Source organism: Chlamydotis macqueenii, chromosome 25 (assembly GCF_036417535.1).
Source record: "Chlamydotis macqueenii isolate bChlMac1 chromosome 25, bChlMac1.mat, whole genome shotgun sequence".
Taxonomy (NCBI): domain Eukaryota; kingdom Metazoa; phylum Chordata; class Aves; order Otidiformes; family Otididae; genus Chlamydotis; species Chlamydotis macqueenii.
In genome coordinates, this window is record NC_141580.1 from 924016 (window position 1) to 948702 (window position 24687).

At 57.7% G+C, this 24687-nt stretch overlaps 2 protein-coding genes across 3 annotated transcripts; one reads left to right on the forward strand and one right to left on the reverse strand.

The window, feature by feature from the left end:
• The first annotated feature begins 58 nt into the window (after nt 1–58).
• IGFBP4 (insulin like growth factor binding protein 4) lies at nt 59–8475 on the forward strand. Of its 2 annotated transcripts, none has more exons than XM_086767017.1 (4): nt 59–448; nt 5176–5330; nt 5494–5628; nt 5852–8475. In XM_086767017.1, the coding sequence occupies exons 1-4, from the start codon at nt 64–66 to the stop codon at nt 6029–6031; spliced, it is 855 nt and encodes a 284-aa protein (XP_086623143.1). In that variant the 5' UTR covers nt 59–63; the 3' UTR covers nt 6032–8475. The 2 variants fall into 2 exon arrangements, with proteins under 2 accessions (XP_086623143.1, XP_086623144.1); XM_086767018.1 differs by having other exon boundaries at nt 5903–8475.
• Nucleotides 8476–10999: 2524 nt separating this feature from the next.
• On the reverse strand, nt 11000–23485 carry TNS4 (tensin 4). The gene is made up of 12 exons (XM_086766973.1): nt 22975–23485; nt 18492–18936; nt 17852–18282; nt 16389–16475; nt 15715–15834; nt 15353–15445; nt 14909–14986; nt 14439–14510; nt 13148–13316; nt 12578–12646; nt 12313–12339; nt 11000–11818 (listed from the first exon to the last, which is right to left on the reverse strand). The coding sequence occupies exons 1-12, from the start codon at nt 23483–23485 to the stop codon at nt 11689–11691; spliced, it is 2232 nt and encodes a 743-aa protein (XP_086623099.1). The 3' UTR covers nt 11000–11688.
• Nucleotides 23486–24687: the final 1202 nt, after the last annotated feature.

A 24687-nucleotide genomic window follows, 5' to 3' on the forward strand; every position in this document is an offset into this window, starting at 1 on the left:
CCGCCGCCGCTGCCGCCGCCGCCCGCCTGCCCCGCGCCCGCCGCCGGGAGCAGCGGAGCCGCCATGTGCGGGGCGGCCGGGCGCGCGCTGCCGGTGCTGCTGGCGCTGCTGGCGGCGGCGGCGGCGGCGGCGGGGGGGGGGCCGGGCCTGGGGAGTGCGGGGGAGGAGGCGATCCAGTGCCCGCCGTGCTCGGAGGAGCGGCTGGCGCGGTGCAAGGCACCGCAAGGCTGCACCGAGCTGGTGCGGGAACCCGGCTGTGGCTGCTGCGCGACCTGCGCCCTCGGCCGCGGCACGGCCTGCGGGGTGTACACCGCCCGCTGCGGGGCCGGCCTGCGCTGCTACCCGCCCCGCGGCGTCCCGCGGCCCCTGCACACCCTCATGCACGGCCAGGGCGTCTGCACGGACCTGGCTGACGTCGAGGCCATCCAGGAGAGCCTGCAGCCCCCAGGTAAGGCCGGACCCGGGGGGCGAAGGGCAGGGGCGCCCCCCCCCCCCCCGAGCAGCCCCCGTTTGTGCCCACCTGCTCTCTGCCGGCTTGGCGAGGGGCTCAGCGGCAGGGACCCTGCGATGGGACGGGGTGGCACGCGAGAGTTGCATCCCGGGGATGGAGTGGCGCAGAGCTGTGTGAGCTTCCACAGCCGGGTACCAGTGGGTGACACTTGTGCCGTTCTTCACCGCAGTGCCGTGGCTGGTGACTCCGCACATGCTGGAGCGGGGTCTTCACAGCGACCCACCACCCACCATGCCCTGGCTGCGGGGTGTCCCTGGATGGTGGAGCCATCCCAGGGTCCTGCAGGCACCCGTGGCCTCTGAGGACGGGACCCAGCTGCCAGGGAAGCTCCCGTGGCATGGTGACCCCTGCTCTGCCCCTTCCCCGGGATGCCGCTAGCAGCTCTGGAGGAAAGAGGGCTTGGGACACCTGCTTCCTGCGCAGGTCAGGCCGGGCTCCGCTGTGTCCTTCCTGCAGCTGGGCAGAGTGAGGGGATGTGGGCAGCAGGCAGGGCCAGGCTGGAGAAACCTGGGCTCTGCCTCTGCCCATCTGCCCCCGGACCCTGGCACAGGTGTTGATTGTGTCCCCCCTGCCACCCTCGTGGTGCTTGGGCAGGGTCTGGGGACCGGGAGCCAAGCCAGCAGTGGGATCCCAGCCCTGGAGCTGCACAGGTCGCTCCGTGGCTTTGACAGTGGGAATGGAGCCACACCTGTGGGCTGAGACATGGCCCGTCAGTGGGTCTGGATGCCATGCTCCCCCCTTACCTGTCCTGCGCGCTGTGATGGGGAATGTGTCCCCTGGATCTGGGGAGCAGCATCCTGCCACGGGATGGTCCGTGACACATGGGGTCACCCGGAACTCCCTGAGGGCCAGAAGGGGCTGGAGCAGCGCCTGTCCCTGTGGCCCCGAGGGCTCCTTTCCCTCCTCGCATGGCTGGTCCCCACACCGATGTCCCCTGTGCAGATGGGCCCCTCCGGCTGCCCCTCTCCCGCAACAGGAATGGGTGCTGGAGTGCTCAGCCTGGGGTCAACTGCGGAGACCCCCTGCCCTGCCTGTCTGTCCTCATCCCACATCTTGCAGGAGCTGTCTGGGTTCCCTGGCCCGGGGCTGCGTTGGGCTGCCAAGGCCTGTTGGTTTTGGCCATGCCCCGTGTAATGCAACATTTTTCCCAGAGCCTTTAGGAAACAGATTTGCAATTTTTTCCCTTCCTTCCCGTGGTGTTTCAGCCTTGCCAGAAATGAGTGGGTGGCTGTGGGAGCTGGACTCGTCTGCTGGTCACCGCGCCTGGCTGCAGTGTTGCAGGTGGCAGGACAGGGGAGCAGGCAGCAGCAAGCCCCTTCGCCTGGGACAGGCCAGTAGGACACCCCACAGCACGTTGCTCGCTGCGGCCCCAGTGGGATGTCTGAGCTGTGGGTCCCTGTCCCGCTCTGGCAGCCTGGAGCCAGCAGGAGCATGGGGCTGGGGACTGCAGGGTCCCTCGCTCCCATCGCAGCCCTGCCTGGCACAGTGAGGGCACCTGGCATGGCCGGTGCATCTGACGTGTCCCACCTAGGGAAGCAGAAGGGACTTAATGCTTATTTAGGGGCAGGGGCATACGGAGCAGGTGTCCCTCGTCTGCGCCCGTGTCCCCCCGGGCTGAGTGGGTGCCAGGCGAGTGGAGGCTGTGGTGGGCGGGTGGCTGGGAAGCAGTTAATATACAGCTTGTACAGTAAATACTTTGTCTGGGGGCTTGGCCTGGGGGGCTCTGCATTCCAGGGAAGAGACTGGGTGGGATCGGTGGGGGCTGGGCTTTCAGAGGGGCTGGATGATGGCTCCTTGTTCCATCGCCAGGAATGAGCCTCTCCGCTCACTCGGGACCTGTGGGACAGGATGGTGGCCACTCCCCTGACCCAAGACCCTCTCCCATAGCTATGGGTCTGGGGACCTTGTGCAGGACCCTGGTCACTGCCTCCTACTTCCAGGTCTGCTAGCTCCGGGCTGGGTCCTGGGACATCCTGCTGCTCGGCTGGAGCCCTGCAACAGGGCCAGATCCAGGAGGTTCCAGCTGCGGCTTTTTGGCTCAGCCTGCGGGTGCCTGGGGGTGGTGGTGGCTGAACCCGTGTGTGGCAGCTGGGAAGAGGTGAGAACGTTTTCCCCAGCACACGATGAGTGATTTAATGCTGGGTAAATAAATAATGCTGGGTAATAAAGCTGCGTGCATCCCGTGTGGTTGCTCTCAGCAGTGGCTGGGACAGATCCTGTTCCCTTCTCATGCACAGTGACCGGGAGGGACGGTGGTGGCTGAGCCCTGGCTGTATGGCACATGGGCAGCGAGGACAGGCTGGGTTCAGCCCCCAGCAGCATCCACCCCGCACGCATCTGTCACTGCTCCTTTCTGCCCGGTCAGGGGCCAGGCGCGGCTGTTGCGCTGTCCCTCGGGATGGGGTCTGGCCTGTGCCCGTGCTTGGGTTTCTCTGGGCTGGGCACTACTCCCAGTGAGGCTCTGGTGCCTACAGGGAATCATCTGCATCTGCATCCTGACGTCCCCTCCATCGGGCTCACATCAAGTGTCGAGCTGGGAGGCGCAGAAACGCTCAGCCGCATTTGAGCACGGCAGGGCTCAACAGCGTGTCCTCATGGGCTGGGGACAGGCCAGTGCCCCTGGCCAAGGGGCAGTAGGTGCCTGGTGTCTGCACCCAGCCACCTCTGTGCCCCAGCTCCCTGCGCTCTGCGGGAGGTTAGTGCTCGGCAGGACGAGCAGAGACTGCCCTGTGCCAGTGCCTGCCAAGCCAAGAGACCCAGCGCTGCACCGGTGCCTGCCAGGAGCACCCAGAGGTGACACTAAGGGTACTGAATATGGAAGCAGAGGGTATCAGGACTCGCTGTGGCTCATGTGGCGTATTGGCCACAGACAAGTGGACGTGTCCCCTCTGGCCCTTGGGAACACGCATGCAGTCCTGGGGCTTTGCTGGCTGCTCTCCTCCCACCGGATGCTGTGTTGTGGAACCCGGAGCCCTTCACTGCTCCCTCGGGCTCAGCGCGGTGAATCACAAGTTCAGCATGTGACCAACCTCATTTGCGGCTCCCGTTAATTGAAGGCGACGCTGAATGACCCGTTTGTGTCTCCTGTCCGTGGGCCAAGCGGAAGGCTGGGCAGAAATCCTCCTCCTGCCTGGCGTCTCTCCCCGAGGAGGTGCAGGGGGAGGCAGGGGAGGAAAGGAGCACCCCTGCCCGAGCCCCTACCTGGGCTCTGCTAGCAGCACCCGCCTCGCACAACGGCCTGGTGTTTGATGCCACTGGGCTGGCGTGCGCTGTGGCTGGCATTGCTCTGCATGGGGTCCTGGAGACTTTGGTTTTGTGTTTCAAGTTTCAAGGGCATGAGCAATTTCCTGGAAAAAAAAATGGACAGATTGAACAAAAAAAGCAAATAACACAAACGAAGGAGAAAGCTTTGATCGGGGCTTTGCTGTGAACTTTAACCGGGACGCTGGGAGCAGGTCCAGGAGCCCTTTGCTGCAGGGGAGCTGTTGCGCGAGGTGCCAATGGGAGACCGGGGCCAGGATCCTGCCCGGACACGGCGGGAGGGGCCGGTGCCCGGCATCACCCAGGCAGCCTCCAGCCCTGGTGCTGTGAGCCCCTGGGTGCTTCCACCATCAGTGTCCCCCGCCTGGTTTGGGAAGGTTTTTCCCATTGCAGGCCGTGATATTAATTAGCAGAACCCATCTCTGAGAGAAAGTTGGACAGGGAGCTGTGGTGGCTTTCCTCTTACAGCCCAGGTGGTCTGGGAGTCAAAACGCTGCTGGGGCTGTGCCTAACGTGGCTCTGAGCGCAGGTGGACTCTGGCGCTGTGGGGTGCCCTCCCTCCCCAGAGCGTTCACGAACCCCAAACCAGAAGAACTGGCAGCTTTTTAAAAATAAAGTTGCACTGAAAGCTTGGGTCTCATGACGCTCCCGCCAGCTGCCAACATCTGGGATCGCAGTTTGGCTGTGCTCCTGGTGCAGGCAAGGATGCCAAGTGCCGCCTTTTGGGATTGGCCCCGCAAGAGATTAGCTTTCTTATTCTAGGAATTTCTTCTTTCATGTCTTTGCGCAGAGCATGGTTCTGCTCCTGGCTGCGGCGCCTAGTGCAGTTTTGGGCTTGGCGGGTGCTCAGCACTGCCCTGGTGCAGCCCCAGTGCCCCCGTTCCTGCTGCAGCTCCTCTGAGGCAGCTTTTGGGAGGCACTGGGGTCTTGTTGGGGCCCTGGGGTCACCTTCCAGCCATGTGGGTCCGGTGCCATGGGCAAGAAGCCGGTGCTTGGTGGCATGTGGCTAGTCAGAGCACAGCTGTATCCTTGCACCACACAAAACACTGGCACAACCGCCCGACGCTCTCGCAGTGTGCATTTGCAACCTGCAATAACAGATGCATGGCAACAAGGCTGTGAATCATGACTAATGAGTTGTAAAAAGTCCCAAGAACCTTTCCCAGGGCTGCAGGGAGAGCTCAGCCCAGCGCCATGCTGGGGTTGGTGAGGACAGGATGAGACCCGGGGCTGGGAGTGACACCTGGGGGGACCAGGGAGAGAGGCGTGGGGTCTGGCAGCACCGGCTGCGCGTTGTGCCCAGGGGTGTGAGTTGCTCTGTGAGGGCCAGGGCACTGTGGGGGCATCGGCATCCCTGGGGCTGCCCCATGGCGCTGAACCCCCTCTGGTTCGTGTCATTGCAGAGAAGGAGGAGATCGACCACCCCAACAACAGCTTCAGCCCCTGCAGCATCCACGACCGCAAGTGCCTGCAGAAGCAGCAGGCGAAGCGGGTCAACAACGGCAACAAGATGCGCAACAGCGGGAGCCCATACCACCGTGAGGAGACACGGCCCATAGTGAGCACTGTGTGGCACTGGGTGCCGGGGTGGCGCTGGGCTGGGGAGGGCAGGATGGGTGCTGGGTGCCCCAAGGCTGTGCTCCAGGGTCAGGGTCCTGGTGTGCTGGAGCTGGGGTGTGCACCAGCCCTGCCGCCGGCTCAGCCCCCCCGCTTTCCTGCAGGCGCAGGGCTCGTGCCAGAGCGAGCTGCACCGGGCACTGGAGAGGCTGGCTGCCTCGCAGACCCGCACGCACGAGGACCTGTACGTCATCCCCATCCCCAACTGCGACCGCAACGGCAACTTCCATCCCAAGCAGGTAGGACGGGATGCTCTCACCCAATGCGGGGGGGGTCGCTCATGTGGGGGCATTTTGCAGAGGCTGGGAGGGGGACACGGACAGATGGGCCAGTGCTGGGGCACGGCAGAGCCCACCTGCAGCTCCTGGCTTCGGTGGGAATCACCCTCTGGGTGCTGCGGGGCCCTGCGGTGGGATGGGGGTTGGCAAAGCCCCTACCAGAGCCCCCGGCTGCCCCAGCCAGGCAGCCTGTGGGAATGGGACCGGGCGCCCCTCACCGAACACGTCCCCTCAGTGTCACCCAGCGCTGGACGGGCAGCGGGGCAAGTGCTGGTGCGTGGACCGCAAGACAGGGGTGAAGCTGCCAGGCTTCCTGGAGCTGAAGGGGGACTTGGACTGTCACCAGCTGGCAGACAGCATGTGAGCACGACTGTGGTGGCCCCGCGCCACGACCAGGATGCCGTCAGGGCTGCGTAGGAGAGGAAGAGAGGGGACACGACTGCCAACCAGCTCCCCAGTGGCGGGGGACCCCGGCATGCACCCCGGATTGCCGCCGTGTTCTACACCATGGGCTGCCCTCGCCACAGGGCACAGCACCGCGACCTGTGCCATGACCACTAGCTGCCACTGCTGACAGGTCCCCAGCCTGTGCTGGCAGCACCTGCATCCCGCACGGACACTTGCGTGGACAGATGCTGCCCTGGGGTGGAGCGGGTGGAGAGCCCCCGCAATGCTGCTGCCCCTCGGTGCTGCTCCTGCAGCCGCTGCTGCCCTTCCACCCCGTTGCGCCCCTCTGGCTTTTGCCCCGGCCCCTCACTGCTGCGGCGCGGCCGGGGGACTCGGATCCTGGTGGCTGCAGTAGAAGCTCGGCTGCTGCCCCGGCCGAGCCTGGCCCCACAGGCACCCGCAGCTGTGCCGGTGCCCCGTGGAGTGCCACGGCAGTACCCCTGCCCGCAGTGCCTTGCCATCCATGCCAGACCTCTGCGTGTGGCGGTAGAAGTGCCTCATCCTGCCCTCCGTGCTGCGGCTGCCTGGGCAAGGACTGGGGGACCCCATGCAACTGGGGGTCCCAGAGACCCCTGCTGCCATCACCTGCCTGGGACCCTCCCTGGCTCTGTCTCGCCCAAAGTGTGTGCGTGCGACAGGCATCGCAGCTGCACCGAGCAATAAGAGACCTTCCCCCTCCCCGCTACAATCCCCAGCCCCATGGCCCAGGAATTGCCTGCCCTCCAGCTCAGCCCTGTCCTGCTCCTTGTGCAGGGACAAAGCTGGTGGCTACAGCATTTTCCTTCTGTCTGTCCCGTTTCTCCCTGCCCTGTCCCCAGGTGAGGGGTTCGGGCAGCCCCAGACATGCATTGCATCCCCGTGGGCACTGGGTCTAAGGGGAGGGTCAGGGGACAAGGGATGCCAAGGAAACATCTCCCAGTAGGAAGGGCTTCTTTTGGGTTTTTTTCTTCCCCAAAGATTTTTAATGTTTAAAAAATGTTGTTGGTGGGATCTTAAAACCAGCTGTGTGGCCTCTGAAGATGCAATCCTCTGCCTCTGTGGAATGGGGCACTGCTGACAATGGGTTCTGTCTTGTCTTCTTCCAACTTGGCCAACATGACAAAACCGGGACGAATTTCTGGAACGTCTCAGGGACGAGATCTGCAGATTTTACCAGCACAAAGTTCTCAGCTGAGAAATTGTCACTATTTCTGTAGCTTTTCTTTTTCCTTCTTTTTCTTTGAGGCTCTTTGGTGGGAGCCAGCTAGGCTGGAAATTCTTCACCTAAATGTCTTTTAGGTGAGACACAGCCATGCTGGCCTCCATGGCAAGCTTGCCAAAGACAGAAGGGATTTTGCCATTCCCCCCCGACCCACCCCCCCCCCAACTCCATGGCCACAGTGGGAGGTTTTGGTTTTCTGTGTGGATTCAACCCGGACATGCTGGCGGGTGCCAAGGCTCCCAATGGGAATTAAATGTTTCAGTTTTAGTGAAACACCCTGCTGTCCCCCAGCAGCTCCCTGGCACAGCATGGCACGGCATGGCACAGCACGGCACGGCATGACATGGCAGCTCCCCAGCACTTATCTCGGCAGGAGTGCAGGTGGGGATGGGGATTGGCAAGTGCTGCTGTCCTGCTGGCCAGGGCTGGCCGGATGGCAAGAAAGGGGCAAGCCGGGATGGGCGCTGGCACCGGGCTCAGCATTGCAACTCATTGACACAGCTTCAGACAGCGTCTTGTCTGGGTGGCACCGTCCTGGTGTCACCTCCCGTGTCCCCAGGTGCACGAGAACCAGCGTGGCTCAGCGCCTCACCAGGCTCTTGCTGAAACCCCTGCCCGCCCTGGCACCCTGCTCAATCCCCCGCCTGCCCCGCCACCTGCGCGGTTGCACATGGCCCCACTCGGAGGAGGCTGCACGCTGTTTCTAAACTGACCTGATTTGCCAGGATGGTTCTCTGTGGGGACAAGGATCCCTGGCCCTGCCAGACCCCGCAGCCCCACTGGTCACGGTGCCGATCCCGTGTGGCTGCACCAGCAGCACCGTGGCAGGGTGCAGGGCACGGCAGCAGCCCCAGCCTGGCGGGCTCAGCCGCCTGGACCCTCCCGCACGCGGCCAGGGCGGCACCCATAAATCCAGCAGACCCTCTCCTGGTTTTGGGGTGTCCAGCGCAGAGGCTCCAGCGTTTTGTATTGTTTCTCCTGTAGTTTAAGGCTGTATTTACACGTGATCATATACCAGCGTAAGGCTCCCCAACCCCAGCGGCGTTTTTCCACGCCGATGTGATTTTTGTCAGTTCCTCCTGGGCCAAGCCCATCCCTTCAGACTCCTGTGTAGCATTGACTCTTTTACAGTAAAGTTGAACATTTGTATTGTCAAAAAAGGTAATTACTGTATTTATTTTTTCTTGTTATTTAATGTGTTTCTATCGAGTGTATTTTATCTTTGCATTGCTTTAAAGAAAAGGAGACGGGGGAAGCTGGCACCTCCAAAGGCACCTCCCTGTCCTCTGCCAGGGGCACGGGCACAGCCGGCTGTGGAGCGGGACAAGGGAGCCTGGGGTGGGGGGAGCTGGAGGAGGGGCAGGGGGCTGGATCGCAGCAGCTTGGAAGTGGGGGGAAAAAAAAAAAAAAAATGCCTGAGCTGGGAGCGTCTGGTTTGTAGATCCCAGGACTGGGCTGCGGGAGTGGGGCCACCTGCGGGAGTGGGCCACCTCCCTGTGCTCAGCAGCATCCACAGTGCACGGGGCTGGAGCTGGGCATCCCACCAGCGTGGCGACAGGCTCAGCTGCACCGTCCCTGCCCGGGTATGTGGTGTCCCCCCCCAGCCTGGGGACACTGCACCAGGTTTGGGGTTCGGCAGCACCCAAAACCCAGGCACCCACAAAGCCTCAGTAAGAGCTATGCCGAGGAGGGATGAGGTGGGAAGCAAACGATTTAACGTCTGTTCGTGAGTCCCAGCTCAGCCCCTGCTCGCTGCCACAGCAAGGGAAGCAAGAAGCATCACCACGAGCCCTGCCGAGTGGCACAGGGCAGCAGCCCAGAGCGGCAGTGGGGCCTGGAGACGGTGGCAGGCTGGGACAAGACACCAGATGGTCTTCAAAGTTCAAGGGAGGACAGGGCCAGGCACTGTCTTGTTCCAGGGTGACATGCTCATGGCCAGGCAGCCCCACTGGCCTCGCAGAGCCGCAGCCTGTAGCACGTGCTTGTGTGCATGCCGGTGCTGCTATGGACTGAGTGCACTGGCTCCACACAGTGTTTTGGGAGGGGGTCAGGGGACACAGCTGGGAGATGCCCAGGCATGGGAATGCCAGCAGCCACACACCTCCTGGTTGCCCTGTGTGCCTGGCCACAGCTCGGCTCTTTCACAGCGTTTGCAAGCAAACGTGCTCGCTTGAGGAGGCAGTGTCGCTTGCAGTCATGTCACAGGAGGGCAGCTGGGTCCCTGGCATCGTGAATCCCCGGGGCCGGAGGTGTCGACTAGACTGGTGCCAGCCCGATGCTCAGGTTACTGGCGTTCCGTGGCTGGCAGTGCTCGGGGTTGTGCAAACACCCCGGAGGAGCTGGGCCCGAAGGCAGCCATCCACAGCCAATGTAGACAAGTGCTGTAATTTGCTGGCGCAGCAGATTGGCAGCCAGACCAGGGAAGACATCAGCTATCCTGGAGCCCAGCCCAGTGCCCCAGCCCCATGCCAATGGCTGCCCAGGACTGGAGCTCCCCGGGCTCTCCTTTGGGGTCCTTCTCCAGCTGCCCCCAGTGCTGGTGGCTGCAGGGGCACTGGGCTGGGAGCATGGGGGCTGGTGCCACGGGGTCTGGGTGTCGTTTGTCCCTTCCCACGATGCTTACAGATCCAGGGGCACCCAAATGCCCCCAGTTCCCCTGGCTACCCAGCGAGCTGCTGCTCCTCCCGGTCAGCCAAGGGAGGGCTATGGCCCTTTCCCTCTTCACCAGGAAGCCGGTGACAGGAGGAAAGCAAACTCTCCTGTGCCCTTGATGCGTCCGGAAGCGCTGCTGGTCCAGGACCCTGTTATGTTGGGATGGGGGAGGCGGGCAGTGATGCTAGCCCTCAGCAGTGTCTGGGTCCCACGTGAACCAGCCCACATCTCATTGAAGAGTGAAGCTCTGCACGCTCTCCACCTGCAACAGCTGGTGGCTCCCTATTCCAGTGCAGGGTGAGGACTTTTCCAGGCAGAAACCCCTCTGGCCACCATGCTGCCGCTTGCCCTGCTGTCCCCAAGACTTCGTGTCCGTGCGCCCACATGGTGGGCAGTCACTGTGGATGGCAGAAGTGCAGGGAGCCCAGGGGTGACAGGCTTACTGCACCTGGCCCCAGGCTGGGTGCTGGGTTTTGGCTGAGCAGAGCTTAGGGCAGGCAGCCTAGGTGGTACAAAACCGTTGCTAGTTTCTCCTCCTGGAGCCAGGTGCTCCCCCCGCCCCACGCAGTAACTCTAATATCTGTTTTTATTGTTGCCAAAGAGCTCTTGCAGCTGGACACTGTTTCACAGCCTGGCTGGAGGAGAGTGATTTTTTTTTTCTTTATGTGCAACACATGCACGCACTTGGCAGTTTGAGAGCAAAGTAACATACTGCAGTTGCTAACATCTCTGCGGTATTTGTGGTGAGATAAACAATCCACTGCTTTACTGAGAATACCCCAAAGCATGGTTTGTTAGCACGAGATCCAAAATTAAAACAATGGAGAGGAACCAGGTAAGTGAGTGCAAAGGGAGGTGGCTGCACAGCAGGCCGAGAGCCGCTCTTCGCCACTCAGATTACAGCAAGAGCTGAATCTTCAGCTGGTGTAAATCACAGCAGCACTGATTTCCACAAGTCTGTGCCAATTTACGTCATCTGAGGATCTGGCCCAAATTCATGCAAGTAATTTCCAAAAACTTAACATTTTGCTGTCATGAAAATGTCAACATTTATTTCTCAGCTTGCTGTGATGCCTGGAGGTTGAGCTAGCCTGTAACCCCACTTCGCAAAAAAGGGCAAGAGAATTTACCAGCACCAGGCAAAAAAATGCTGCTCTGACATCTCTGCCTTTTGAGGGAAGCAGGATTTTTCATCAGGGCCGAGTGATGTTATAGGCTTTGATTTGCAAAACTGGCTCCTGATGCTGGTCCCCTCCCTGCCTGCACCTCCCCTCCTGCAGCATTGCGGGGCAGTTAGGGCCAAGCCCCTGAGGTGGGAGCTCAGCTCCACGGAATGGGCCTCAGCTCAGACACCCTGAGTGCAAGCATCCCCCCGCTGCCAGTGGAAATCTCAGCCAGTATTCCAGCCCTCCGGAGCAAAGCCAACCATGTGTGCCAGGTGAGGGAGGTGGCAGTTCTGTACAGGGAGCACAGCTCCTGTCCAGCACCAGCCACTGCAATGAGGGCTGTCACGCGATGCCCTGTGGAGGGTCTCAAAGGAATGTCTCATCCCACCAGAGCATAAAATCTTTAACTGAGACTCTTGATGTGACGGTATGTAACAAAACAATATAAATATAAGCTGTTGCCAAAATGCAACCCAGAAGCAGGAAAAGGTGAGCAGTAGCAGCTCAGCAGTGAGCGGGCAGCTGCCAGCCCTGAGCTGTCCCGAGGTTTGTCCTCTACGGGCCTGGCAGGAGCTTGCAGAGAAGATCGATGACAAGCGACGCCGGCTGCCCAGTGTCATACTCTGCAAACAGGTGACAGAGGTTCTCCGAATCTGTCTGGCTTTTGGCCACGAACCCAAAGATTCTTTGAAAAATGAGAGATACTTACTCAGGTTGCATCCAGGAATCCAAAGGAATACGCTTAAACTAGCCCCAGCCACAAAGCAAAACCTTGGTTCCAGCAATTCCACCTTGGCCCACTCCCCAATCACGTTTACTTGGAAGCAAAACAGCCAGGAGAAATGTTTCTGGCCAGGCTTCCCCAGCTGTGAAAAGTTTCTTGAACACAAGGTAGAGCCGGATAGAAACTCACCTCGTGAGCCCAGAGCAAGCAAGTCACTGCGAAGTGACAGGACAACTGCCTACAACACTTCACCGGTCCATCCCGCACCTCATCCTGCCACCACCCTAACCTTTATTGCGTCCCCTCTTTGTTCTTAACATTTGATTCTTTGCTGCTCTGCAAAGCTTTGCAATGCACCCGCGCTGGAGAGGTGAGGGGGGCCCAAGCAGCCTCTCCCGCCCCAGGTTTGCACCAGCACACGCTTCAGCTGCCAGAGGTCCCCGTGCAGGTCTTACCTTGAGGACTTGCAGTACTTCTGCCACCTGAGGGAAGAACAAAATTGGATTTGCTCAAAGGCTGGTATTTAACTCATTCCATCAGCTGCAAAGTCAAGGGTTATATTTATCTCAACCCCAGCATGTGAAGCCCAGGGCTGCACAGCCCACAGTTAGCACGTGGGAGTTTAAGCATTGCCGAGACCGCGCTGGGAACCGTGGGGAAGCCAGCACCGCGCGGCAGCTCCGACCGGCACGGACACCCGCAGCGCAGCCAGTAACTCACTTCCTGTTCTCAGGGTCCATCCCGCAAAACCTGATGGCAGCCAAGGGGTAGTGTCGCCTGAAGAACACCCTGCCAGGGGGAGGAGGAGGCGTTAGACGAGGGCAGTGCCAGGGCAGAGCTGGTGGGAGAAACTGGGAATTTGCAAATTCAAGCCCTGCTCTAAGGCTTGTGGCTGCTGGGGAGCAGGGCGTGTGGGAGTGCAGCTCCCTGGGGCTGGCCACTGAACCGGCAAAGCGCAAGCAGCTCTTGGGTTCAGCTGGCTCCTGCCTCCCACTCTTGAGAGGCTGCCACTAGCTTCTCGTAAAGCACCATCATGTCCTGCGCCGTAACAAAAGGGGTTGTGTCCGCCCCAGATTGCAACACGGATTCATCCCAGCAGGTCAGCTTTTCTTGACGTGCCGCAGAGCAGCACGTTGGCAGGCTGAGAGGCAAGAAAAGAGCTGGGCGGTCACGAGCAAGCTGCGTTTCCGTGAGCCATTTAGCTCCTCTCCTGCACCTCACCACCGGTGAGCCCTTGGCAGCGGCAGCAGTCCAGTAGCCCTGTCCTGACCCTCTCCAGGCAGCTCTTACTTCCTCTGGATGTCCGTCAGCGTCACTCCCTGCTCTGCCACTCTGAAGTGCACAAGGGTGGGTGTGGGCAGTGTTTCCAGCTCGAAGGTGGAGGAAATGGCTTTCTGGATGGCCGGGGCTCCCGTGAGCGTCTCCATGCTCACCGAGTTGAGGTACAAGACGTTGCACACTGCAAGGACAGCACAGAGCCAGGCTCAGCATTGGGCCAGGAGCACAGGTCCCAGGCATTATTCTGCAGAACTGGACACATGTACATGGGTCAGATTTGTTTTGATGAAAATTAAGGATTTGGTGACTCAGAAATTCTTCACAAATGTATTTTGGTTTACTTTATTTTTTACATTAATTGTTTAAAAAGTCAAAGTATTTAATTTCCGGTTTCTAAATGTCAGGTTTGGATTTTTTTTTTCTGTTTATTACATATTTCCTTTAATGAAAAGCAGAAATACCTCAAGCCAACTAATGGCTGAAGGCCAACCTAAAACATGACATTTCAGGCTGATTGAGCTGTTTAAAGGGCTGTTCTGGGTCAAGCTAAACTTTTCAGCTTGCCAACTTATTTTTCAGAATTTCCAGCAAAACAAAATGATTCCTGACTCCCCTGACTGCATCGTGACCCATCTGCACGGTCTCCTGCGCATCGCTCTCTGCTCTCACCTGGAGCCCACTCACTGCTGCACCCTGGCCGGGGGCACCCTGGTGCAGAAGGGAAGCAATGACCCTTCCCTGTCCCGTTGTGCAGTTTCCATGAGGTTCCCATGAAGTCCCTCAGCGATTCAACCAGCCCCCAACTGCCTCACCCCTCTCCTAGAAACTCCAGATGTTCAGTGCCCATCCGTCCAATACCCTGGTTAGTGCCAATCAGGAGAGAGGCTTAAAAATCAGCAGCTATTTAAAACCTTGGGACCTTAAAAACTGTTTTTTCAAGCTTTACCTCACTGTCATGAGGACCAAAATTCTCCTTTCTTTAAAAATACCAGGTTCCCTTGCAGGTCCATGATCTGAGGATGTGAGGAAAACCCACAGGTATCTCCAAGCTGGTGATAAAGCCAGGAGGAGGACATTGTACCAGCACCCACAGATGCACTGGGGTGACTTACTGTTCTGCTCAGATCCAAAGACAGCACTGGCTTTTCAGCTGCTTCTGTGAACGGTGTCAGAACGGGCAACACAAAAATAATAGAGCCCTGTGGCGGACAGGTAAGGACTAAAGCCCAAAGCACAGGTGCACGCCCAGAGCTCTAGCTATTGGAAGCTCGACTGTCCCCTGGTGACAGCAGCCTTTCCTCACCAGCAGTTTTCTTCAGCAGGGATAGAGCAGATTCTGGAGCGCAGTCAGGGCTGTCTTCTCCATCAGCAAGATCTGCACAAATGACAAGCAGGAGCACCGAGGTCAGGCTGCTCTGGGTCACCACTTTGCCTTGGGTGAAATTCCTTATCTCACAAGAGGCCCAAATGCTGCCTAAATTGCAGGGGTTTAGAGCAGTAATTAACTTAATGGCTCTGTTAATCTCCGAGCCCCCCACTCCTCTTTTCCTCACCCACCTTCAGTGGTCCCCTGCTCCCCGTTGCTTTGCTGACCATCCTCTATCCCCAGCAGAATCAAGTCACCGCTGTCTCATGCTCAAGTCAGCTCTTGCAGGTCCCTGCTGCACCCACAGCCAGGGCAACCAGCCCCGCTGTGGGGGCACCCAGGCAGTTCGGCCCCCTCCCCACTGCAGGAGGGACCACTCAGAGCATCCCTGCCCACCTCACACCTACCTCGGGTGGGGATGCTTAGCTTGCAGGGCAGCGCCAGCGGCGTCATGGTGTGCTGATACACAAAGGCAGAGAGGCTCCCTGCAACACAGAACCACGAGTTGGAGAGGTCCTGGTGCCCGAAACCTCCAACCCACGTGCCTCTGACCCCACAACAGTGTCCTGGGGACCTCAGAACGGTGTGGGAGGGGCTAACATGGACTATTTGGGGCCTCACAGAGACAAAAGTGGGTTTTCCAACCCCCACTCCATGTTCTTGTTTGGAGACTACTCCACAGTCTCACTAGCAGAGAAGAGTGAGGAGGATCCAGGGGCTGGAGGACCCCCACAACACCACACTCACTGCAGGGCTGTGCAGTGGCCCCAGTCCCAGCTGGTGCTTTGAGGGGAATTTGGAAACAGCTCCGGGAGTTCCAGGGCTGCTGTGGGCGATAGCACTGTCCTTACCGAAATAAAGCTCCTCACTGGCTCCTTTCAGGCGCACGCCTTTGGCCGAGGACTCTATGAGGAAGTGCCGGACGAGGTCACTGCTCTCATCGTCTGCAAGCAAAGACAGCGTCAGCACTGGCTTGAGTGCTGCTGTTTTGCCCCTGCCCTCCCCGGGGCTGTCCCAGGACATCCCCCGGTGCTTCTGCTCGACATGGCAAGCACAGTGCCAGCCCCCGTGCAGGGGTGCAATGGGCACGCACAGACCCTGCTGCCAGCATCTCGTACTACCAGAGTCCTGCGGCTTCTCAGCTTACTTTAGTTTGACCAGTTTCCGTGAAATCCCTGAAGCAAACCACACCAACCCGAGCAAGACCCTGTACCTGTCTGACTGCCGGATGGAGAGACAGGAACCTTCATCGCCAATCCAAAAGACCCCCGGTATGATGTGCTGTCCCGCACAATGAACGTGCCTGGCTCCTTGTCCTTCAGCAGCTGGATTGCTGTCAAAGCACAGGCAAGGGCTCAGCCAAGCAAAACAGGTGGAACCTCCCCATGTTGCGTTTCACATCCGGCCAATGCTCTCGCGGGAAGCTGTTCTTTGGCAGTGGCAAGAAATACTGCGGAGTGTTTGCCGAGTACATGCATGTCCCTCGTGCAGGTACCAACTGCAGTGGCCCAGTGGGCTGAGGGGCCCCAGCTCGGTCCCACAGGGCCCTGCAGTCCCCAGGACAGGGTCAGCGCCAGGAAGGCCATGCTGAGCAGCAGCACAGTCAGAGGCAGGAGAAGCTTTGCTGGACTTGAGGTGGAGACAGAGGGGCCATGGCACAGCCTGTGTTCCTGAGCCTTCCCTCTAGACCTGTGAGTTGGTCTCCCCATGCCTATCAGCCCCCAATACACTTTGAATTGCTGTCACCGAGCCCCACGGGACCTCAGCATGGGCAAGAGCTGGACTGAGGAGCTGTGGGGAGGCAAGCTGCAGCCTGGGGAACAAGCAGCAGCCCTGCAGAGAGCAAGTCTGAGGTGGGCTTATCCCAGCAGACACTTGCTGCCTTACCTTGGTCCCTGGTTATGCTTGGCTTGAACCAGTATTTCGATGTGTCCATCACAAACTTCATGGTCGGCTGCCCAGACCTGAGGGGACCTGCAAGAGACCTTGTGGCATCAAGGCCTGTGGGGGACCCGAAAGACCTTCACAGCAGACATCACTGAGCAAGACAGGACCCTAGCAAAGATATTTCTCTTTCAAGCTGGCCAGGGTGGAAAGTTTTTTCCAATCCTTTTGATCAGACCTTCCTCTCCGCTCTTCATAATAATTCATTCTTCATGTAATTATCTCTCTTGGCAGGCTGCGATGGAGCACAGAGAGGCAGCACGGGGAATCTCCCAGCAGTGCCAGTCTGCCCAACCCCGCACGAGTTCACTGGACCACAGGGATTTACATCAGCTGAGGATCTGACCCGCAAAGCTCTCCTGCTTTCCCCATAAGAATCCCATTAAAACCCTCTGCCCCAAGAGCTGCCTCTGCTAATCTCTTCCAGAGAACAATAGCCCTAGTGTTTACCCCTGAATGAGGGACCTTATAAACTCCAGTATCATTAGATGTCCTCCAGAGCAAAATGGAAACCTAACCCCTCCTCCCGACCCATTCAGGGCTCAACAAACAGGTACAAAATGACAGAATTGTGAACCTCATTCTCAGGTACTATAAATAAGCGTATCTGCATCTCTGTCATGGTTTAGCCCCACTCAGCAGCCAAAATACCACAGAGTTGCTCACTCACTCCCCCCTCACCACCCCTCGCAGTGGGACAGGGAGAAGAATCAGGAAAAAAAAAAAAAAGAAGGCAAAACTCCTCGGTTGAGATAAAAACAATTTAAGAGAACAACAGAGGAAAAGAAAACAGAGATGGAAAACAAAACCAATAACAGAATATACTTGAGGACATAATTACAGTACAATAACTCACAGCAGATCCTCATGACCAGCTCCCTCCCAAGTAGCAAAAATCTGCCCCTCACCACCATCCCCACTTTATACACTGAGCATGAGTCCCACAGGATGGAACAGCCCTTGGCACAATTTGGGTAAATTATCCCAGCTGTTGGCTAATTAGTAAACTGTCCCAGATGTGTCCCCAGCCACAGGTGCTGCCAGCTCCAGCTCAACTCCCAGCTCCGGTGAAAATTAACTCTAACTTAGCTGGAACCAGGACAATCTCCATGAGGGGATGAGAGCATTTCTGCCTGCTGAGCATGTGCCCCAGGATGCTGGTGCGCAAAATGTCATGGCTAATGACGGGTCATCAGCAAACAGCTGCAGACCCCTGCAGAGCCCTGCAGCCCTCTGGAGATACAGTGAGGATCTCCAGCTCCAGCAAGGACTTCCTGTCCTTCACATCTATCACCCTCAGGTAAACTAGATTAGAAAATGGTGTTTGCTTCCCCTTTCCTGGCAGCTGTTGGGGTCTGCAGCTCTTTCCCCCCGCAGACCTGCCCTACCGCGGGGAGGTGACTCACCGTCCGAGATGCAGGAAAGCGCTGGTGCTGACAGCGCATTGTTCAGGCTACCAAGCCTGGAGGCCAGGCTGCAGCCGGGAGCAAGAGGCTGCTTGACAGAGGCTGGGGTGGCTTTGGTCAGCCTGGAAGATCCATCTCCTTGTTCCAGGCACCCGTTCACCAGCAGCACTGGGATGTCGGCTGTGGAGTTGAGGATGGAGGGGGGGCAGCTGCTGGCCTGTCCTTTCTGGGACGGGGAGGTGTTGGCTTTGGTAGAGCAGGCTGCCTGGGGCTGGTGGGAACTCAGGCCAAAAGCGTCTCCAGAGTGAGACCTGATGCTCGGGGAAGGCAGGTAGGGGCTGCCCCGGGAGCTTGCAGGGGACAGGCAGTCAGCAGAGTGGCAGGCAGCGGGGTGAGAATCCGAGTCGTCGTTATGGAGCGAGTGAGTGCTGCTGCAGGAGGGAGACAGAGAGTAGGAGATCATCGGGGCTGTATGGCCGGGATGGGGATGCGCAGCCCACCCCAGAGACCGTGCCAGCCCTGTGGGATATCAACTCCCAGCCTGAGGAAGGAGCTCTTGGACAGTGGACACGAGATAACTGCCCCATGCCCCTTTCATCCCCATCATCAGCCCGAGACTGGAACATAAGGTGGCATTTACCTTCCAAGGATGTAACTGGTGTCCGAGCCAGGGCTCATGGAGAGCAGGGAGACCCAGCTGCTCCTCTGCTGGGCCCTCGCAACATGCACAGGCTTCAGCAAATTATCGAAGCCTGGGGAGGTGCCAGGAGCTCCAGGGCCATAGGAGATGCTGTCGGTCTGGCCAGCTGCACACTGCCGGGGTACAGTGATGCACTCGGACACCTTGCTGCAGGTCGGGGAGGCCGCACAGCTCGGAATGTCCGACCTGGGGCTTGCAGGTCTGGGTGAGCTCGAGAAAATCACGCTGCTGCTGGTGCCGTAGTTGCCTCTGAGTCCCCCTTTTTGGGACAGGAAGCCGTTGTGCTGGGGAGACCTTGAGAATGGTGTGCCCGAAGGGCTGGGGGAGCCCTGCAGCAGCTCAGCACACGTGGCTCTGCCTGGCGTCATCTCTATGTATTTAATGTCTGGAGGAAGAAAGAGGAGGTCGTTACCTATTCAGTGTTTGAGTCAGGTTCGTTAGCTAAGCTCTGCAGGGGACACGCATCTCTCTTCTTCTTGCTATTAATTTTGGCTCTGGTTTGGAAGTTCTGCAGGACGGACGGGGGGTGCTGCTCCACCTGCAGCGCTGCACGCTGCAGGGACCCCCAGGTGCTGCGGGGAGACTCCCATGGCCCAAAGCTGGCCTTCATTCAGAGCCTGTGAGGGTTTCATGGACATCAAGTTACGGCGACCCACCCTTGTGCTGGCGGGCTCCCAGGGAAGAGGGGTTACACGCGGTCATGTCTGACTGCAGACCCCCCCCTCGCCAGTGTTGCGCAGCCGGTGCTTGCCGAGACCTGTAGCGAAACCTGGGTGTTTCCTTCAGCAGCCGCTCCATTTGTACCTGACTCAAGAGAAAAACATCTGCTTCCTCCCCCCAGGGATGATGTCAGGTTCGGAGGATGCCCGCGGCAGCAGGCGTGTGGCCCTGCGCACTCTCTGAGCTGGCTGGGTGGAGGAGCATGGGGATGTCACCTGGACCCCCGGCACCGCTGGACATCTGCACTGTCTGCACTGTGGACCTGTGTGGGACAAGGGCTGTTACAAGGCTCTAGGTGTCAGCTAAGGGACCCGTGATCCCAGCAGCAAGCACACACCCCAAGATGAGGGCTGTCTGCTCTTCCTTCCCTCCTCCCATCCTGCACAAGTCCCTTTAGCAGAGAAATCCTTTCTGAGGCAGTTTCTGTGCCCAGGCCCTGCTGTGGGTTTCATCCTGCTCTTCCATTCATGCTCGGGGCAGCAGGGCACCTCCTGGCCCCTTTGCTTGACATTATTTATAAGGTAACACATCTGAGGGAGCATCGCTTGCTCCAAGACCTTCTGCGAAATCTCACAGCCAGGGCAAGGGGATGCCCAGCTCCCAGTGCCCGATGCACGTCAGTCACTGGCCATACTTTCTGGCTGAGCTACAAGGTGCCTTTTAGCAAGAGACACTCAGGCTTGATTTAAGGGCTTCCAGCGTTGGCGAATTCATCGCCTCCCGGGGGAAGCTGTTCCAGTGGTTAATCACCTCCACTGCTAGAAGCATGCACCTTCTTTCCAGTCTGAACGTGCCCAGCTTTGTTTTCAGCTCCTGATTCTTGCCCTGCCATGGAGTTGAGAGAAAGTTCCCCTTCTTAAAGGTGTTTCTTGGAGAGAGAAAAACCTTTTTGCTGCAGCAATGAAAAACTGCTCTTTACAGCCCTGACTGAGCTTCCTGGCAGTTGATGTTATGTGCTACATTCCTGCCCTGGGACCTGCCGGAGAGCACAGCTGGCCGGGGCAGAGCAGCTGGCTCCGGACTGCCAAGCGCTGCAGACCCCATTTACCACAAGGAACAACCAGACCTCTGGGGCATAAAGCTCAATGAGTGGAAAAAGCACAAGTCTGTACAAAAGTTACTCTCTGAGCCCCTTCTCCATGCTGATCCCAGCGCGAGATTGGATCGGCACAGCCCGCGCAGAGCCGCCGAGGAGGCGCCGGGTAAGCCAGGAGGGCTGGACCCGCGGGGATGCAGCTGGACCACGCATGGGGAAGGAGCCAGAACCGCAGCCTTTCCCCTCCACAGCCTTACTGCCACTGGCAGCCAGCAGCAGCTCCTCCAAAGCCCGTCCTCGGAAAGACTCCGGAGCCACGTGGTTCTGGTATCAGTGTGCAAACCCCTACAGCAAGCTCTGCGCCGGATGCTTTTTGTCAATGTCTCCCTCAAAAAGGGAAAAGAAATGAGGATTTTAACCGTGCTTTAAAGAAATAATTGAAAAGCATCTGCGCACTGGGCTAAGGAGGCCTTTTGCCTCCTACTTTCCGCCTTTGCTCCTGCTTATCGCGTGTGGTTAAACCTCAAATATTTGTTCAAGACCTTGGCAAGTTTTTCAGCATCAAAGAGTGGCAAAAGTGCTGCAAACACAGAGCCCAGCTCTCACACAAGCTGAGATGCTCTCCTCTTCTCCAGGAACAAGTAAGTACCAGAGGGAGTTAGTGACTGTCATGAACGTGTCTCCCATCTCTACAGCACCGGTTATGTTAAAAGCCTTCCTTGTGGTTTCTGCTAGAGAAGAACAACCCCCTCTCATGGACTCTGGGCACCATCAGTCTCCCACCAACCCTCACATCAAGTGGCCGTACTTCCAGGGAACTTCCACCTTAGGCAGAAAGAAAGGGTGTGGAAATTATTCAGAAAGTGCAATGGGGCCCTGTGCATGGCCAAGGGGAGGAAAGGGGGGCAGGAGCCTAAGGGAGCGTTTCCACGGGGCTGGCTGGGAGCAGCAGTGCAGGCACAGGTCGCAAGGCTGGAGTAGGAGGAGGTGGGTGAACAGGGATTCTGTGCGGTAGTAGGAAGTTTGTGTAAAAAAGATGAGCTGTTAAAGGAAAATGAAAGCAGAAGTCAGGCTTTTCCCACTGAATTCAGGGCCAGATTTCCAGATGTTCAGTTCCATACTTGGAGCCAGATTTTGAAAACCACCAGCACGCTACCTGCTGAGCTACTCGGACTCCAGCCCTCGAGTGATGCCTGAAGGAGTGAAGTGATGCCTCCAAACACTAGTCTGAGGAGCCAAGAGCTGAACTGCCACTTCATCATGGTACTTTATCTGCAAGGCCATCCCCTTCCACCCCAGTGGGAAGCAGGGATGCTCTCTGCTCCAGAATCGCCCAAGCCCCATGGCATGCTCACACCGCTCCGGACCCTGTGCTCCGACTCCAGGTTATCTGCCTCCCGTTGTAGCATGGGGACCCTCACGCCTGCCAGGGCTGCAGTTCTGTCCACTTGCAGACACGCACCTCGTCCTCCTCCAACCATATGTTCCTTGTGCAGACATTTGCATGGGGGCTCAGGGAGAAGAGAAGTTTTTTTTCATGCCTTTAACATCCTCTCATTTGACCTTCCTCTGGAAAGAGGCCTGGGGACAGATTTTCAAGGTATTTCCATGTCTAAAGACACAGATAAACGATAAGGCCTTTCAGAAGCATCGAGACTGTATCTTCAGCCACCTAAACACATCACAGATCTCTCCCCCGGTGCACCAGAACGCTCGCAGCAGCATGCAACACACTGTCTGCTGGTGTTACCCTGTGTACAGCGTGTTGAGTAGTAACACAGTGCAAAAGAGCCACAAGCAAGAGCTCTTGGATCAGAAACAGCACATGCAGCAGAGCTTTGGATTGCAGTTCACGTAAGACACACAGGAATGAGAGCTGGATGAGGGGGCTGGTATGTGTTGCTGATGTTCTGCTTTGTGTATGCCAGGTATGCTGCTGGAAGAGCACACAAGCCCTGGAAAAAGAATTTCCCTGGCAAAATGATTGGGAAGATTTAAATGGGATGGTTGTGTAATGATCAGTACCATAGCCCAGGGCTTTGGAAATTTGGCTTCCGTTCCTTGTGCTTCCACAGGTCAAGTATGACCCTGGGAAAGGCTCCACTGCTCTTTGGTAGAACGGGGGCTCTGCTGTGGGGGTAAGCACCCTCCAGATGTTGCATCCAGAGGTCACTGCCTGTCCCTGGTCACTTGGTAATAACTTGGATTAGGCATTTTCTGAGAGCTACAAGTCCCATTTCTAATGAGAAATGTTTTCTCTAAACACAGCGAAACAAACAGGAGATTGAATTAAAGGCTGCTGTCCCCGTTTTATTTTGCATCCTGTTGAGCTAGCTGGACACGAGATGTTTCAAAAGTGATCAGACCAGGGCCACCTAAGCAGGCGAGTTAGGCAGAGAGCCTGCATACACAGTCGGTTCTCCTTCTCCTTTATATGAGGCCCTGATGTCAGGAGACCTTATGCCTCACAGATCCCACAGGGACAGTGGGGGATGTCACCGATGCCCACTGCCAGCCCTGCACAGGAGCACAGGGCCTCATCCTGCCCACTGGGCTGGTGTCTGGCCAACCCCCCTGCCCTGAGATTTCGCTCTGCCTCTTGCAGATGGCTTTCACTAGGTCTGAGCCACGCTGGCTCCACCACACGACCAACACCTTTTGCCTCACCTATTGCCTCTAGATCTTGTTTCTTGGTGGCAGCAGTGTCACCCCGAGAAGCAGGTTGCACTACATCCTTCACCGGCTTGCACGTGAGCGGCTGAAAGGTCGGATCGATTTCTAGGATTAGCTGGTTGAGACTCTCTATTGATATGTCCAGAGTGGGAGACACCAGGTGAGCCTCAGGATCCGTGCCGCTGTTCCCCTCCTCCTTTGGCTGATACCGGGTAGCGGGTCTTTTTGAAGAGGTGTCCTGCTGCCCCTTCCCCGGTGCGTGAGCACCCGTGTGCTCAAACACAGGGTGGGCTCCGTACAGCCCTCGGCTGGGAAGCAGGTGTGCGTTGGCATGCACCATTGCGGACGGGTCGGCCCAGCCCTCCGCTGTGTAGTAGGCGTACTTCATCGGCAGTGTGGAGCAGCCATGGTACCCCGCCGGGTGCAAGCTCTTGCTTTCCTCCTGCGAGGAAACACACACAGTCTGTCCAACACGCAACACGTGGTTTTGTATGACCTGTGACATGGTTTGGTTTTCTGTTTTGATGGCTTAGAGTCCAAGGGAAACCTCCTCCTCCTTGCCTCCTGTTCTCCACCAGGGACCTCAGACTCCTTCTTCAATCCAGCGTCCTGAGCAAAAGAAGAATCTAAGGAATGCAGAGAGAGGAGCGGTTACACAGGCATGGCCTGGACAGGAGCAAACTTCAGCGGAAAAGTCTATAAAACCGGGGATTTGGAGTGCAAAGCTGGAATTCAGCTCATAAGAAAACAAGCTGTCTTGTATTGCTTTTCCACCCCCCTCCAGCCTCTGCTCCTGGTGCCACAGTGCATCTGGGCAAGTGCAGGGAGGATTAATTTGCAATAGCTTTTCAGGATTCAAAGGCCTAAAAACTACATTCTGCTTTATTTACACAGTGCTTATTTTCTTGGTTAAGAATGAAATGAAGTATCACTCTAACAACTTTTGCATGGGACGCTGACACTCAGAGGCCAGCCGGAGAGGCAATGGCAGACAGCAAGCCTGGAGCCACGCAGGGTGGGCTTGCAGTGGGCCAGGGAGATGGAGCTGCCTGCCAGAGTAACATTCTGTGAGTGGGTGTACATTTAATCTGAGGGTTTATTTTGCTGGTATGATGTGAGCTGAGCCCTGGAAACCTGCATATGTGGCTGCTTTCTCAGTCAAGGTACTGCTCTAGGAATCTGATTGCTATTACATTTTTAATACTCTCTGGCTTCACTTCAGATAGAAAGTATTTCTTAATTCGCCATTAAAACAACCCCATGGCAGAAGGTAGGCTTCCCTTGGGGGGGTTCTGGGCACAAGGTCTCAGGACGTGGTTTGGAGATGGGGAAGCCATCCAACTGCATCACCAAACAAGCGGGGTCCCCATTGGTTGCTGCTCTCCTTTGTGCTTGTCCGCATGTTGGCATGGCAGGAGCTGCCATTTAGCAAAACTCTCTGCCACCAAACGCTGAGGCAGCCTCACTTATTTGTCTCAGGATGAGGTAAATAAGCCTCTCCCCCTCCGTACCCACTGTGGCAGCCAAAACCCGATGTCTCGGTGCTTGGGGACATCAAAGCTAAGCACATTCCCCATGCCCGTACTGCACCAGCTGCACAGGAACGTGCCCATCCTCTCCGGTCCTCAGGGAGGGCAGCACTGGTGGGGACCACGGGACGTCCAGCAAGTCAGAGCCAAAGGCTTTGACAGGAGTTAAAAGCCAAAG

What these genes read in the sequence shown, in the direction of transcription:
- IGFBP4 (XM_086767017.1), top strand. Translation starts at nt 64, where the DNA reads ATGTGCGGGGCGGCCGGGCGCGCGCTGCCGGTGCTGCTGGCGCTGCTG. An exon ending in GTGAGGAGACACGGCCCATA is followed by an intron (nt 5,331 to 5,493) that starts GTGAGCACTGTG and finishes GCTTTCCTGCAG; the next exon opens with GCGCAGGGCTCGTGCCAGAG. An exon ending in GCAACTTCCATCCCAAGCAG is followed by an intron (nt 5,629 to 5,851) that starts GTAGGACGGGAT and finishes TGCCCCAGCCAG; the next exon opens with GCAGCCTGTGGGAATGGGAC.
- TNS4 (XM_086766973.1), bottom strand. Translation starts at nt 23,485, where the DNA reads ATGTCACAGGTCATACAAAACCACGTGTTGCGTGTTGGACAGACTGTG. An exon ending in ACCAGTTACATCCTTGGAAG is followed by an intron (nt 18,283 to 18,491) that starts GTAAATGCCACC and finishes TCCCTCCTGCAG; the next exon opens with CAGCACTCACTCGCTCCATA. An exon ending in CTGACGGACATCCAGAGGAA is followed by an intron (nt 12,647 to 13,147) that starts GTAAGAGCTGCC and finishes TCCCCCTGGCAG; the next exon opens with GGTGTTCTTCAGGCGACACT.